General features: G+C 40.9%; 1 protein-coding gene across 4 annotated transcripts in view; it reads left to right on the top strand.

The window, feature by feature from the left end:
- The window catches only part of ARID1B (AT-rich interaction domain 1B), a 335,932-nt gene that overhangs the window by 241,425 nt on the left and 77,529 nt on the right, over positions 1-16,978 (top strand). For 3 of the 4 annotated variants that reach the window (XM_063329382.1, XM_063329379.1, XM_063329381.1), the window contains one exon: positions 8,124-8,213. The exons of the other annotated variant lie outside the window; for it this stretch is intronic. In XM_063329382.1, coding sequence (XP_063185452.1) covers positions 8,124-8,213 — 90 coding nt within the window. The remainder of the gene's footprint in view (positions 1-8,123; positions 8,214-16,978) is intronic. 4 annotated transcript variants of the gene reach the window in all.

Below are 16,978 nucleotides of genomic sequence, written 5' to 3' on the forward strand. Positions count from 1 at the left end.
AGTTTCAGGTGTGTGGCGGGGTAGGTTTCATTTCTAGAAGGAAGAAATGAGCCAAATATAAGAAAGAAATACTACTCTGTCCTTTGTTAAGAGCTTTTAGATATTTAGCACTTGCATCAATTACAGGTTTATATTCTGGTTAATTGACATTTTATACAGAAATTGAGAATGTTTTTTCTCTAGCCGAAGCATATGCTTTTTGCATTAACAAACATGTAGTGTCGTGTCCCAGGTAATTACGAATGACTAAGTCCATGCAACCCTTTGCAATCTTCTACTTCCGTCTAAATGCAAGCAAAACTATCATTTTTATGAAAGTCTTAACAGGACAGAGTAAAAAAATACGGTATGATTACAGGGTTTGGATTGTTCCCTAAAGAACATAGACACTTTTTTTCATTGGTTTGCACAAATTTAAGAAAATATAATTTACAAAATCTAAAAGCAATTCAGAGGCCCCCGTAGAGGTGTGAGAGAAAGCGCTGGGCAAGCTGTGGCTGCAGCCTTTCCCAACCCCTCTCATCCCAATTCACGCTATCGCTTTGGAGGGACGCGGTGACACAGAGTGCAAAACATGTGGAGGGGCGGTTAAATGAGACTTTGCGGGGGGGGGGAGGGCGGAAATGAAGTCAGCGGCTGAGCTTTGAAGAGGTCTGTCTAGTGCGGAGCAGCGAGCGAGTGGGGAAGAAAGGAGCAAGCGCCTCATCTAATCTTTCTCCTGGGGACCCAGGTGGACAAATTGGCAACCCTGTTCACAGCCCTCCCCCCCCCGCTCCTTTGTAGCGTAAGAACTGCTAATCGGATCCATGCTGTTGCAACTGTGGTTAGTTATTAACAGAATAAAAGCAGATTTCTTCAAAAGAACGGGTTGGGGAAAACGGCTATACAAAATTGCAAGGTTGTTAGAATCTTAAATGCACAGCAGTCGGTTTTTCCCTATTCTGAATTAGGCGATGAATACGGCCTTTCATCTGTCACTGTGCCCGTTTCTTCAGAAGGCAGCCAAACATTAAGCTTCTCAAACAAGAAAAAAAAATAAATTGTTTGAAAGAGGAAAAATATTGGGGAGCAGGAAGAATAGGAAAACGAGAAGGAGAAATCAGGTTTTGTTTTTATTAATTTGGCCTGGTGAGAGAAATACGAGCTTGCCTGCTCTATTCAGTTCCTGCGTGCCAGCCGCTGTGCGCCACCATTTCTGAATGCGGGGATTAGAAAAGATTTAACTGGTTGCTATCCTGGGCTGCGCCATTCTCGATCGGCCTCCAGCAGAAATACCCTGGGCTGGGAACTCTCCTGAGCTTAATGGGAATAATGCGTTAAATGAGCACGGAGTTAGGCAGAGGTGAAAGCAGAAAGAATTTGACCCCCCCCAGATGAAACTTCTCATAACTGTGAAGTGAAATTACAGGTCTGGGGTGGATGTTATTGGGGCTAGAGAAGCAGTGATCCCTAGAGTTAGACCAACTTATGCCTTCGCTTATATAAATAAATAAATGATGCATCCTTAATTTTGAGGAGCTCTAGTGCCTTCCTGGTTTGGGGTAGGATTTTGAAATTTGTTGGAGAGGAATAGTCCTCAGGCAGACAGGTGCTTGCTGCGGCCTACTGGAAATCCATTCGTTATTCGGGTGAGTCACAGCCTTTTGAAGATTTCCATTGACAGCTTGCTTTGGGCTTGTTGCCAAAAATCTCAGGAAGAAAAATGCTGTGGTGCTTCACTTGGGTCCAAAGGCAGAGGTGGCTTCTGGATGGGGCCTGGATGAGACAGACCCTCTTGGAGCGGCTGCTGCTGCTCTCCCTCCCCTCCCGAGCAAAGTGAGGTTTGGCCTTGGGGGCAACATATTTGCTTTCCTGCCCCTTGCCCGTCATCAGTTTAAGCAGTACTAACAATTATTTCACTTTATACCTTACTCAGAGGATGCACAGCCTGTGAATAAAACTTGGATGTCTAATTTGGCAGACACCAGTTGCAGCTACTTAATTCTTTTTTTAAAAAAAGTCCCTAATATGATGAGTTATTCTGTAGTGAGGGTGACATTTGGACGGTGTTCCATAAGTAATACCTTGGGACTACATGCTGAATAATGAGTGTGAAACAAAATACCGAATAGCTACCTCATCCTGTCAGTGTCAGCTTTGCTTTGAATTAAATGTTATATCATGTCAAACAAGTAGCTTCTGGTCATGAAATTAAGATGTTTATGCCATTGCATGTGTGCGGAGAAAAGTCAGAGCTAGGGTTCTGCAGGCCACCTTAGCTCAGTGTTGCATTTTTTAATGGAGGTTTGAGAGCAATTTAGCACTTAGGTTACAGTGACATCTCTGGAACTTGCTCACAACCCAGTCCTTGATATGGTAAGTGTAACACAAATATGAAAAGAAAATTAAGTGTAATTTCCAAGGATTAATAGTCTGAGAATTATGTACTTTAATGAGAAGAGAATTGGGGTTTTGCCTTTTGTTGATTTTTTGTGGGTTGTGAGTGATACTCATGTATGTTAGGCAATCTTGTGTCTTTGGAGCGGGACGCATTTGTTTTAAAAGGTAATACGGAAAATCTGGGCCAGGCACAACAAACAGTCTTGATAACCTTTTGTAATGTGGAGCATCCGTAAGCCTGGCTTGATAATCTTCGTATTTACAGACCTTTTTCGTTGTTGCGGTGAAACAAATCAGCCACTTGCAGTCTCATCTGCAGCAAGCCACACAGCTGGCCACTGAGAGCATCCCAAGGCAGGAAGGCTCCGGCCTTGGACCCAAGCTCCCAGGTCAGAAAGGTGGAAATCATCTCGGTGGGCAGGCGGCAGTGGATTACCAGCATTGCTGTCACTAGCAAGGGGTTATTACCTGCAGCGTGGTGCTGAGCAGAGCCCGAAGGCTTGGTTCAAGCACGCTTGACTCCACGTATCCCATCCCCAGAGTGGCTCAGTGAGGCCGCGGCTGCTGTGTCTGAAAAGGTCCTCGTGTTGCTGGCCTTTTAAAGCAGCTGTGCTCACGTTCATGTGTCGATACAAGGAAGGTTGTAATATTTTGCGTGTCTTAATCCGGTGGGATATGCAGGCAACCCTTGCTTTTTACTCCGATGAATAAGTCATTTAAAAAATACTGTTGATACAACAGGAAACTTAGTTACAATACATAAATTAAGGAAGAAAATAATCTTTCTTCTTAAGGGGTCATAGGCTTTGTAAGATGAAAGAGATAACACAAACCACATGACCAGTTTCCCTTTATGCTACCCATTGAAAAATTTCTTTCCTTTGAGGTCATTTGCACCTCACTTCCAATTTCCTGAAAAGCTCATTTAAAGCAATCCTGTATAGAAGCCTATTTATGATCTTTCATTTTTGATGTAGGGATCCAAGACCCAGAATGTCCCTTCCGGTCTCTGAACCTTTACTGTCACATTGACTGTGTGATATAATCCCATTATTTTATCATATTTCATCTTAATTGCTAGGTTTCCTGGACCTCATTATTCCTAAAAGGAAGTTGTCTCAAGTTCCAGTAGTGGTTTGATTATCTTCCTAAACATCGTGCTCTTTTTCCTCCCTGATATTTATCAGCAAATAGATTTTTAAAAAGAAGCACAAAATCACAGCTTTAGTTTTTGCCATGCTAAATAATACTCGCTCTTTCAGCCTCCTCACGTCATGCTGTAGCCATTCTCAGTTCCCCTTCCAGTTAGCATTAGGCTTGTTCCGGGTTTGTCTGTGTGAAGGCTCACCACTGACATGTCAGCAATGGCATTATGTTTCCATACCTCTACTGGAAACAGTTCTCCTAATTCATCCTAATAATACATTTATTTGGTTCAGGGTGACATGAAATAACTGTTTGTAGGTTATAACCATTTGTAGGTCAACAAATGTGGTCAGATTTTCCTTCCTTCTCCCATTTCTAACTGATAACCCTACAGCTCTTCAGTTAGAAAAGGCCTGTTTCTGGTCTGTGAGTATAAACATTTGCAGGTTTGTTACTCCAACCCAAAAGGTGGTCCAGTTTCTTAGATAGTATTTTGATCATCTATATTGACTAAGTTTCCCTCCTTTGTAATCAGCCAATGTCATTAATCCAATCGTAGCTCTTAGTACCTAAATTAAACTGTGAATTATCCCAAAGAAAACCTACGTGTTCTTTAACTTCTGACCTTCCTCCAGCCTGATGCTGCCCTTTCAACACAGGCCGTGATCAGTTCCCCGGCCCCCCCACCATTTCCCAGTTCCTTACGCATCTTAAAATTCCTGTGCTGATATCCCTCCTTCCCTCCTTAACTAGTAATTTCCCAGGGGGAACTTGTTATCGCTGAAGTGCTTTCTTGATTCAATTGTTCAGGCACAATTCTGTGAGGTATTGTCCAATTGGTACAGGGTACCACTGCTGAGCATCCTCCAGTGTCATTACAGCAATGGGAGCAGAGAGCCCTCAGCATGTTTCAAAATGTTACTGATTTGGGCCGTAATTCATTGTAAGGACCCCTCCTCAGCAGGATATCAAAGGTTTGCTCTTTCTTGCTATGCTGGCTCTAAGGAATTTACTTCTTACACTTTAACTGCAGATTTCATGGCTGTAGTCATAATTTAATCGCCATTTAGTATACTTTTCTCAATCCATCTTTTCCAAAGGTGCAGTGCAGTCTCTCCTGACTCTATTTCAAGCATAGATTTTCAAAGTCTCATGCAAAATGTCTAAAAGCATTTCTGAGATAATTTTTAAAATAGAAAACCAGCTTACAACTGTGCTATTAAGCATTTTTAAATTCTCTCACCTCTTCAAGTGGCTTTATTTATTTTTTTTTAAATAGCAAACATATAGTATTAGGTAGGCTGCTGGTTTTAGGAGTTTTAACAACTAACTTTACAAGATAGCTATATAAATTTCAATACCATTTTGCTCCTCTGTTAAATCTAGGTGAAAGAACTAGTGTGGCAGCATCTATCCTTTTAATGTGCATTATCGTATTTGCTGTGATCCTGCATAATAAAAATATTACGAAACATCCATAGTATTTGCTTTGCATAAGTTTTGGCAGGTGGAGTTATCTCACCAATGCAGCAACAATACTATACAAAACATGGGAAATAGTCATCCCTGTTTAAACTTCCATCGGCGTATCATTGCGTCAAAGGAGGCAATAGTCTGTCAGTGAAAAAAATATGTTGGGTTTTTTCCCCTCTCTTAAATAGCTGTAGAATTTACGTTTAAAAAGAAAATAGGTTGTTTTTCTTTTGTTGAAGTTTCCCTTCCCTAAGAAAATACAAAAGTCTCTTCATGTGTTATTTAAAGTGTCTTCCAAGAATCCCAGCTACGATACTGCTTGAAAGAGAGAAGGATTAATATCATTTAAAGGAAAGAAATGGAAAATCTTTAAGGTCATTCCTTTTCATGACAACGAAACTTTAAAAGCATGGCAGACAGGATCTTCAAAGGTTTTTAAAGTCCTGTCATCAGCTCCCAATCAATAGGAGTTAGATACCCAAATTAAGAGTTCAGTTCAAGTCTTCAAAGGTATTTGGGTGCTTAACCTCTTTTTACATTTCAGATCACTTCTAAGGATAAAATGACAGTTTGACTGAAAACATTTTGTTGTGATACTTTCGTGTCCAGCACCTGGATAATTTGTAGCACCCCCTGATAATTAGCATAATGGCCACTTCTCTTGCAAGTTCATTACTTGTTTGAATATGTTTAGCATTGGTCTTGTTTACAAAATTGTTTTCCTTTGTGAAACAAAAGTGTTGCTTTACGTTTTTTTTTCAATAGAGAAAAAGACCAGAAGTAAACTTAAAAAAGTGAACTAATAAAAGCATTAATGTTTGCAGAGGCTAATAATTTCAAGCGAATTTGAAAAACTCCCAAGTCCATATTCCCTAAGGATGCAGATGAAAATGATTTCTCTGTACGTCGTACACGTACTGTTCTAGGCTTTCACTCCCAATCGTGCTTGCACATCTGCCTGTGCAGGATAAGGCTCCTGCCAGATAACTGAAGTTATTATCGATGTAAAAAATTAAAGACCTTGTATAAATGTATTCAAAATTACGTTGCCTAGCATAAATCTTCCATGCACTATTAATGTCTCTCAAAGTTTGCCAAGCCTCCTCCTAAAGGGTTATCCCACTGGGAGCTGCGTGGTGCAGTCAGGACTACCCCTGCCTTTATTATTTTTTTCTTTCCCAAGTATTTATAAAAATCTTAGATGGTTCAGATCTACTTGAAGTATTCTGATAGCGGTGCCTCAGGCGTACACAGTGGAAGTGGCAGTGCCCCGTGTTAACATGGAATTGCTGTTTGTTTACAATCTTGAGTCACTGAATCCTTGCTGTCAAGCAGAAAGTGTTCATTATAATGCAGGCACTTACCGTCTCCGCAGCCCGCTCCTGAGTGACATCGAAACATAAGCCGGAATATTATTGTCATATGCCTCAGAGTTCGTGAATGGGCCGTGGATCCCAAAGCCTCCAGCGCTGAGTGGCATGTTTGGTCTTTTGGAGGAGCAATTCTGCCTCTAGTCCAGCATTTGCATCTCTGAGACAGTTGTCACAGCTGCTCCCAGTAATGTTGACTGTCATGTTTTTTAGTGCAAATGCACCTCATCTGAATAGCTAGGCAGTGGTTACGCTCTACATTTTATGGATTTTCTTTTTGTTCTTTATCAGTCTGGCCTTTCTTTAGAGTCGGTGCTGAGAGCTAGTTGCTTTGAGGCTGGGAAGTGGATGGGGCAGAGCAGACACGTTTGCTTTCCTGCGTTTACGTCCAACTTGGGGCCCTTCATGGCTCTGAAGAGCAAGCAGCCCCTGCTAGCCCCCTGTCAGCCGGGCTCCCAGCGCCAGGACCGGCCACGGGATTCTCGCTTCTGCCACCGCAGAGGGGCGGCTGCTGAGCGTGAGGAAATGAGTCTCAGCAGGCACAGATCTATTGCCTGTGTTTTTATTCTTTCCATTTCTTTCAAATGGAAAACAATTCTGAGCAGTTTCTGAGAATGAGGGGTATAAATCTGTCTGCTGCTATTTATACCGCACTCATCACTACAGTGTCTAAATGCTTAAAGTACCTATTTGCTCCCTAACCTGAGGTGGTCTTCAAGCTGCTTGGGCTGTCAAGATCAGGCGTGCCTCAGACCAGCAGCGGAGAGGAGTCCCAGGGGACATCCAGGTCTTGTTCTCGCTCCCGCTCGGGTTCTGGCAGGTTGGCTCTTGGGCACAAGCCCGTTGGGGTGTTGTGGCAGCGGGAGGGTGTCAGCGTGGACCTCCTGCTTGACACGGTGTTGAGTGGTGACCCAGAGGAGTGGCTCGCGGCAGTGCAATAAGCACCTGCTTTACTGTCCAGTAATACTGAAAGGGGAGATTTCGTGTCCCCAGCCTCACAGACAGCACTGTGAGTGCTGTTCTTCTCTGGGTGGATAAACTGTGTGGGTGTATTTTGAACGAAGCTATAAAAATGGGTCTGTCTGTTCTGGGTGGGTATTTTAATAAGCAAACCTCTTCCCTTTGCCTTTATTTGAATAATAAGATACACCCTTTCTGTCTGATCTCTTTCAAACATGCTTCAGTTTCACCACGTGCACCTACCTATTATTCTTTATTCCCATATTCTATGTGGACTTTCAAATAATATTAAAACCACTGATTCATTGAAATACTTTCTAAACTGTTGTTAGTCATTTTTGTATTGACTGAATTTTTCATTGGTAATATTGTTGGCAGCAGTCCATGTCTGCCTGGCTGGAGGCCAGTTTAAGCTCGGCAGGATGAGCCCTATTGTTCAGCAGACTTGGATTTTGTTAAACTCTCTAACAGAAATATGTGTCAGGAGATTTGCAGCTATAAATTGGATCATGTCGGTGAGGTTGGGAACTCGCTTAATACGAAATTGAACATTTTGCCATGCCTGTTGCTAAATATGTTTATGCATGTTTCCTCCGTGGGTTTGGGGGGGCGGGGTGGGAAGGGAAAAAGAAGAAAAAAACCTGAAAAAGTCAAGACCTGTTGAGCTCTGTCTTTAGCTTATACAGCTGGTACTTTCTTTGATGCTGAGTGGTTGAAAAATGCGGCAGGGCTTGGTTGTGTGCATTGCAATGTTAAAAGCAAGTCTGTTTTCCCTTTTTTCTCTGTGTGTTACAGGCAGTCAGATGCCACCACAGCCTCCTGGCAGCCAGTCAGAATCCAGCTCCCACCCTGCCTTGAGCCAGTCACCAATGCCACAGGACCGAGGTTTGTTAGGTGTTGGGGCTTTTTTAGTTGGTGCCAAATACAGCCTTCATTTTAAGTCACACATTAGCAAAGTGAGATTTCCTGGTATTTCTTTTCTTTTCCCAGGGAAAATAATGACAGTCCTCATTGTAAAAGGCTCAGGGGGTTTCCTTCTCTGGGGAAAGAGCAACTGAATAGCAGGTTTTACCAAAATATAATTGGAAACAAGGCTTTCTCAAAATACAGTGAATGCCCAGAGTATAAAGGCAGTTTACTGTAAATACTTGATTCATATCCTAGAGAATTCAACTTTTTGTTGTCTGTCTTGGAATTACAATGTATAGAAATAGTACTAGCTGCAAGCAGTGCAGTTTTGCTACGGTTCTTAAAATTCTCATCTCTGATGTCTTTGCATGATCTCAATAGCTAGTCCTCTAGCCAGTTCTAGAAATAAAAATATCTTTAAATATAAAGGGAAAACAACTGTTTAGGTGAAATGGTTCAAAGATTTGGAAGTCTTGCAGGGGAAAACCTTGCAGGCAACAGCACTGTTCTAAAAGGATGGTTCCTAGCAAGTGCTCACAAAAATAAACAGAGCATTTTTTTTTCTTAATGTTACCATTTATAAACTTTAAGCCCCTTTCCTTTTGCCTCCTTCCTCCCTAGCTCATGAAAGGTAGTTGTCACAGCTTCGTTGCATGGCCATACATACAATCAACTGCTGTAAACTGGGCATCCTGTCCATGCAGTGGTTAACATGTGCCAGTAACAAGCTTGCAAAACAGACACATGATAACTGTGATAAACATGGAGTTATTTATGAAATGCCCCTCCTAAAATGTCTTGCTACCAGAAATATTCCAAGTAGCACCATATGGGGATACCATAAATACAAGAAGTTTTCTCACAGTGAAACAAGTTGAACTCACAGAATGACAAATTTCTGGGATAGCATCCAGGAGGAGCGAAGAGGACTCACAAAGAAGAGGAGGGAGTCTTAATTTTTGCTATTTTTTCTGGGTTGGATGTCCCCTCCTCCAGGAATGCTGATTAATAAGAACACGAAACACAGAATTCCACACTCAACTCGTTTATTTTGTTTCTTTTCCAGTCGTTCTTTATACACAGTCGTTAGTGCAGGGACTTATTTTCTCCTTAAAAAATTTTTAGAATGATGGACATGTTTGGTGAAAAAAGAATGGCCTCAGTACCCATTACGGATACATGATGTGTTGTGGGATGGAATGTCACAGGGCAGTGGGAATGGATCAGATTGAGGCTTTGAAGACCCAAGTATCTCAGAAAGATGTGTGCATTTTCTGGCACGACTGGGTCTTGGCACAAAATGTTAACACTGCCCAGTAATAATTATTTCTGCAGCGTGTGTTCCTCACCTGGCTTTGGGGGATGACAGAGCTGGAAGGATCGAACCAGTCTGTTGCTGCTGTAGAACAAAAATGGGGGTCATTGTATGGTCAGAGGAAGCAGAGGGATATTCAAAAGTAAAACAGAAAAGACAGCTGCCATAACTGGGAAGTCGAACAAGTAAATAACAGTGAGAGAAATAACGTTTACAGATTGATATAGTCAGATTCTTTCTCTGTGCAGGGTGGTGTGTGAGAATTGTGGTTAGAGAAAATGTGTTTGGGAACGTTGCAATTTTTGCACTCTTCATATGCAAAATCTGATGTAATATGCATGATCCTTGTGACCCAGCTTGTACAAGAAGTCCGTTTGTTTCATGCAGCAGATATGAAATTTGTAACTAGCTAGGTCATATTGATTTTGAAGAACATGTTCCCCAAAGCTTCTCTAAAGTCTGTGCTATACGCACATAAACATGCGTGCATTCCCTTTTGCGCCCTGTCATTGATTAGAGGCTCCTTTGAAATGGAAAACTTCACCTTTTAAAAAGGCTGTTACATTAGTTGATTCCTCTGCTTGCTTGAACTGGTTTCCACTGAACTTGAAGAAAGGAAAGAGGGGGAGTGATGGGGACTCAAAGGGAAGGTGCTTGTCATTTACTGATAAAAACCTGAGCAGAAAATCGTTGCTGCTAAGGACACCTGATCCATAGGCGTCTGTTACAGTAATTTAAACTCTTGGTTTACTGATACACTTTCCCTCAAAAAAGAAAAGAAAAAAAAAGAAAATGAAAACAAAAAACCCAGAGACCCTCCATAGGATAAGGTAATATAGTTTGGTTTAGCACTTTGTGTAATATTTCTTTCCTTGTTTAGAGAGAAAATTGAATGAACAAAAGACTACTAATTGTTTCTTGAGCAGAATCCTCTGCTCTCAATACTTGAAAAAAATGTTATTTACCAGATATTGTGAAGCTTGATTGACAGGTGGAGTCTGAGCTGTAGCACTTCTGGATGCTAAACCACTACTTCAAACCATTAAGTTTACACTTATTTATTTTATTATGAAAGTGATTGATTATATTTTACCCTACTTTCCATGGTTACTCAGCACCCAGCTGGGATTTTTATGTTTGCCTGCCTAAGACTATACATCCCCTGTCATACAGGGGCAATGAGCATATTTTTACATGTACATTCTGTGTGTGAGGGAGAGGAGTGGTAACCTATATGTGTATGTATAGTAATAGGAATTTCTTGTGGGACTGGATTTTTTGCGCTCTTCAGCTTGCTTTTTATATAGCTTATTTCATACTGCTTGTAATAAGCATAAAAATGCTTAGTTTTTTTAAAATAATTTGAAGATTTTTCATGTCCTGCTCAAGCTGTAGGACGTTTGTACCTGGGTCAGTGTGAATGGAGCGTGCTATTTTCGGCAGCCCGCTTCTGTTCTCATCCCAGAGTTAGTAACTGGCCACTATTGTTTGATGCCCAATCAATGAAACTTTGTCAGCTCTACCAACACATGTTGTCTACCTAGGCAATAAGAAATTGCATGTACTTTTATGTGCATAACCTACGTCTCATCTGGCGTGTCTTTGGAAGTACCAGGACTTGGAAGTAAAGTCCCATATACCCTAATGGACTGTCAGAGCTGGAGAGCTCTGGAGACAGAGGAAGCAGGCTGTGCAGGTCAGAAGTCTCTTGGAGAAGCCATGCCCGCTCACCTACACGTGCATTTAACTGCTGCTGAATCCCAGCAATTACCATTACTTGGTGATACCACATGAAAATGTAGGCACGACTAATTAAGCTAGTCATTGAAACTTGCTATGCTTTTGGGGGGAGGGGGGATGCCTGTTTTGCTCTTTGTTTCTGATACAGCTACCCCAGACTTTTCTTTACTGTGATCAAAATCAGGGTTTTCATTTTTCGTGTTTATTGAAGTCAAAGCTTTTTATAAACTTTAGTTACATCAGCCTGCAGAGGTAGGGCAGCAGTGATACCACAGCTGTCATAACCATTTGGCAAATAATTGAGGCACACAGTTGCTTGAGTTCCCTATATTCAGCCGTACCGTCTTATCTCATCTGTTTGGGTCTTGGAAGCCGCACATTGAAGATCTGCTTAGTAGCCAAAACGGCTCAGTGAGTTAGAAGTTATTTGTATGGAAGAAATAGAAACCCGGCATATCTAAACTGACCCCCTAAATCAGTTTCCTAAAGCTACAGTGTGAAAAAGGAGCCTTCTGTCCCGGCCACTAGCTTGTACTCCCATTCTTACTTTTGTAACCTAACAGAGATGTCCATCTCTGTATATGAATACTTACCTACGCAAATACCAATAGGAGAATATGTGTCACAGTAATGATGAAATAGGCACTTTTACCCCTGCAGAAATGAATGGTTCCTTACCTAATTTTGAAAAAGCTTAGAAAACTTACCTACTTATAAGTAATATTTTTCATGCTTTTCCAGTTGGATATGTACATGTCAGGTTTCAGTCTTATATTAAAACAGTGAATTGGGAGCTCCTGAAAACCATTGAATTTAATGGAAACAGTTAATGACTTCGCGTTATTACTCCAGCAAGCACTCTCATAATGGGGATACTTAAAGAAGCCTTATTTATTAGTGCAAATGTATATGGGTCAGAATTAATTTTTAAAAAATCTTTAATTGTTTTCTCCTTATAATTTTCACAGCGGTACGTAGTTAAATATTCATGATAATGCTGATGATATGCTAAAGGTCTGAAATAGATCTACAGTCTCAAAATCAACACAGGTTATTTAACCCTTTTCATCTAATGCACCATTGGGGACTTGCTCAGTAAAATCCCACAGCACTGGAATAATTAGAAGATAGTAATGAGGATTTAATTAGTCCTTGAGATATGCTGAAATAGGACCACTGAGAACTTTTCTGTTTGGACATGGATTGCAAGCAGAATTGATGCCGTTGCAGCTGCTGTGATGTGCTGGAAAATGTATTCCATTGCTGGAGGCAGTTTCATGGCACCATTCTGTGCCTGTCAGATCTATGTGGAAAGTGCCTGGAGTAAGCACCTCCAAAATTGTTGAATAGTAGCCTTTCTCTTCTCCGTCACCTCCTCCCAGTACCTTTTCTTTCTTTCTTTTTTTTATGTCATTCTTCCCGCCCTAGCTTTATTTCTGTCTGTTGTTGACACGATCCAGCTTTTGAGGATTGTTTTACAGTTGTATGCTCTATTAAAAACATATCACAGACAGGGACAGGGAGGAAGAAACTGCAGCCTTGTAGGAGTACAGGTGTTATACTAAGCAAAATTTGGATCTTTTTGACACAACTGCTTGTAAGCTTTATCCTCAGATCTAGTCCTTATTTAGTATTAGATCTTCACGGAAGTGATATTTATCAGTAGCTGCAATGTAGTAAATTTAAATAGCTTTTTTGGCAGCCAAGATGTTATCCAGCAAGAGGTAGTAACAGATGGGATGTGATCAGGCATTTTGATGTTCTCTTTGTGCTTCCCTATAAACACTAAGTAGCAACTGAATTCCTGTAACTACAATTTCCTCATTTGCCCATTAGATTTCATATAGGTATTTTTCTCCCCTTTAACTGTTTTCTGGGCATGCTTATTGGTACGCAGTCATCACATAAACTCCACTGTCATGTATCTTCTTCTAACAAAATATAAATGTTTTTGCTAGCGTGGAAGACACAGAATACCAATCTGGTGTTTTGCATCTACAATTCCTGGTCAGATTTATGGCTTAATACTGACATTTGATGGTAGAGATTCTTTTCCCTGAAATCTATTTTCTTCTTAAAAGAAACCAGAAGGTAGAAAATAGATCAAAGTATTCTTATTGCAACAAAAAAGATACTGTAGTTTGCCTTTAGATCTCATAAAGACTTTTTCCCTGAGAATACGTTTTTTGCTCTCATTTGGGGATTTGGGATCTATTCAGAGCACTGAGGAGCTAGAGAATAAAATGATTCTTGTCATTAAAATTCTTCTGCTTGCCATGTTAACGATGACACCACTTAAGGTTGAATCAGACTTGGTAATAAGTTTACTTGATGTAGACTGAAGTGTTTCATGCTCTTAAAGAAAGATGCTTGAGACATGCCCTGAGTGCAAAGCCACAGGTACGTTTGAGTGCCTCTTCTGCACATAGCCGTCTCCACTCGGGTCAGTGCGGAGGAGCTGAGCCCCAGCTGGTACGCAGGAACACCGTGCCAGGCTGGGAGGAAGTCTTCATGCAGAGAAAACTGGGGTTAGAGGAATTCTGCCCTCAACGCAGCCAGAAAAGTGAGTCATGTAAGGAGGAAAGGCAGGTTTTAGTTGAAACCGTCACGTGTCTTTACAAGGAGTTATTTCATTGCAAGGCTAGCTCTGTAAAACATCTCCTTTTCATCTCAAATCACATGATGAAATAGGAACGTGATGCATAGGAGCATACAGAGCTGATCTGTATGTGAAGGCAGAGCCATGCAGTAGAGCCATGCACTAAACTTCTTTGGTGACTCAAAAAGTTACACTCATTTTTCAATTTAGTGAGTGCTAAATTTATCAACAGTCTTTAAAAAGGATCAAGACATCATTTTTTTTTTACCAGTGTGTTTTTAATTTGATTGTAGAAGTAGATGTGTAGTGCACAGAAATGTAGTGTTGGTCTGATGAGCAGGTTTTTTAAATGTATAAACACTATTTTTCTTTGCTATTTTAATTGCAGTAGCACCTAAGACCCCCATTTTTGTACCTGTTTGTATTGTACTACATCATGTAGCAAAGCACCTTACAGTGTGTCTGCTTTGATTAGTAAAAGGTTACTGGTTTTCACTCTGAGCTATAGGAGTGAATAGTTTTGTGTCTGTCTGTCTCTCAAGCATTGCAGGAAGGCTGGCTTTTCTTGCCCGAAAGAATTAGAAATGATGTTACTCTGCCAAACCAGGTTAATTCTTAAAGAAATCAGTTGCCATTTCATGGTGCTGGTTTCAGGCTGTACTTGGATTTCAAACACATACCAACCAGTCTTAGCTTTAGGTTGATCTGATTAATTGTGGCCTACACTAAATATACAGCAGTATTGGCCATCTGCAAGAGGAACGGAAGGAGGAAAGGGTATGATTTACATGTGATAAGCCACGCTGGGAGAGAGCAAAACTGCAGAAGTAGGATTTGAAGTAGATAATAATATCTGTACAATCAAAACCCGGAATCGGGTCTCCCAAGTAAATTTTGTATACTAGCAGCTGGTCATTGCTTTCTTCTTGCTGATGTTAAATCTTGTTATACTTGGGGATGAATCTTTATTTCATTTTTTAAACTAAATTGGGGATTCTCTCTTTGAGATTAGGGAGCAGAATTGAATTATTCTGAGAGAGCTTATATAGCTGCTAGCAGAGAGACTTCTCAATAGAAAAGTTTCCACTGACTTCATTAGGCAGCCGTCAGATTCCCTGCCTCTGGGCTCAGGGAGCGAGATAAGCCACAAGCAGTCAGTGATGAAGAACTTGACAAAGTGACAGTCGATGTTCCTGTCACCAGGCTCCATGTGAAGTTACTGGGTACAATCCCTGTCCCTGGGACACTTTCCTATTGTGGCCTATAAACTGGGAGACGCCTGTGATCTGCCTGTTCGACAGCACTATTGTTTCCAGGACACTCTGGTCCCTCAGTACCTAAGTTAACCTTTTTATGAAGCTTCTCTAAAAATAAAGAACTTCTCATCTAGGACCCTTTATGTCTTCTTAATATATAGGGCAGTGAGCTGAAATCCATATAACGTATGTATTAATAGCTCACACTGGGTAGTTCTTTCAATCCCAAAGGATTCCAGAAAGCTGCGGAATAAACAGTCTGTCAGGGGACAGCTGCAAATCAAGGAAGGGAAGAATCAGTCAAATCATTACTCACGGTAAAATAAGACTGAGATGAAGGCATTTTGGGACTGAGGACAACACGCTGATTTTGTATTTTTGAAAAAATACTATGATTTATTTTATGTGTGTGCAAGACAGAAAAGACACATCATGTGCATTTTATTCTTGTCCACAAAATCCATATATATCTCGTGGTATTCAGTATATTTACTTCATGAAAAGGAAGATCTGAGTTGATCCATGGAAGCTTTGAACAGGAGTCTCCAGGGAGGGTAAATTTTTCAAACCTGAAATTTAGACCATTAAGCCTGCAGGCCTTGCACATTACACGTTGAAAAATGCCGTTCCTTCTTTGCTCTCCTCCGTGATTTTCATAAGTATGCATGTTATTAGGGAAACTTAGACAAATGTTGATTGTATAAAGCAGACAGACTCCTCAGGTTTTTCATGTTGCTGCTTGGATTAATTCCAGCAGCCCAAGCAACCTACTGAAATTGAGGATTTGCTTCGGCGGCAATGGGAAGGGCAGAGTGGGATGCTATTGTACTGCAATTCACCGTTACCCTGATTTTCCAAACACCATAGTAAAGCATCTTGCGTAAGGCATGTTACAGTAACAAATTAAGTGTAAGGTGGTGGATGAGCAATGTATTTTTGTTTTGTCTGTGCATCAGCATCTCCACAAATGTCTTTCCTTCTCTGCCCTCAGTATAGCGCTTAAAATTTACATCAGAGAGCATTACGCAAGGTTTGCATTAGGAAAGGTTGGAGATTTCTTCCCCAGCTACCATCTGGGTAATCTGTCTCATCCTTCCCTAGATTCTAATTTATCAATGATAGATTATATGAGTTTCAAGGCTAGGCAGTAGCAGAGGGACGTTTAGGGGTGGGAAAAATTTAAACATTATTGCATGCTATACATAGCCCGGGTTTTGTAATATCAGAGAGAGAAGCAGAAGAGATTCAGCCAGTTAACCTAATAGCACAGCTGGTAAAACACTAGGGGGTCTGGGTTAAAACCTTAGCTAGGTCATTAGTTTCCATCTTCCCTAAAGCTATTCACATTGTGAAGAGAAGCAGTCAGACAAATAAACAGTGAGGAGACTGTAAGATAGATATTAAAGCATAATAAGAAAATACTTAAAAAAAAAAACAACCAACCAGTCCAGCGCTTTTCTTAAACAGAACATTGATCCTTTTGTGAAAAGGAGGAATACCGCAGGGATCTTTGCAGGAAGCCCAAATTTTGCTAAGGTGATGTTTTTCATAACTGCTATTTCACATAAGCAAAGAAACATCCATTGTTGAATGGGCGTGAAGAAATGTGGTGGCCATTCTGCAGTTATTAGCAGCTGCCAACATGAAAATGTCCAGAGACCAAAGGGACCATGTCACTGTTACTCCTGCCCAGAGAACTTCGAATGTTTTTCGTGGCACCCTGGTGGACTTGGAGAAGAAAACAAGGTTTTATTTGGGCTGAAGAAAGAGCTCAGTGTAGAAATTAGATTTCTTTTCTTCATGGTAAATGGGGAAACAATAAAGAACTTTC

Source organism: Chroicocephalus ridibundus, chromosome 3 (assembly GCF_963924245.1).
Source record: "Chroicocephalus ridibundus chromosome 3, bChrRid1.1, whole genome shotgun sequence".
Lineage (NCBI taxonomy): Eukaryota > Metazoa > Chordata > Aves > Charadriiformes > Laridae > Chroicocephalus > Chroicocephalus ridibundus.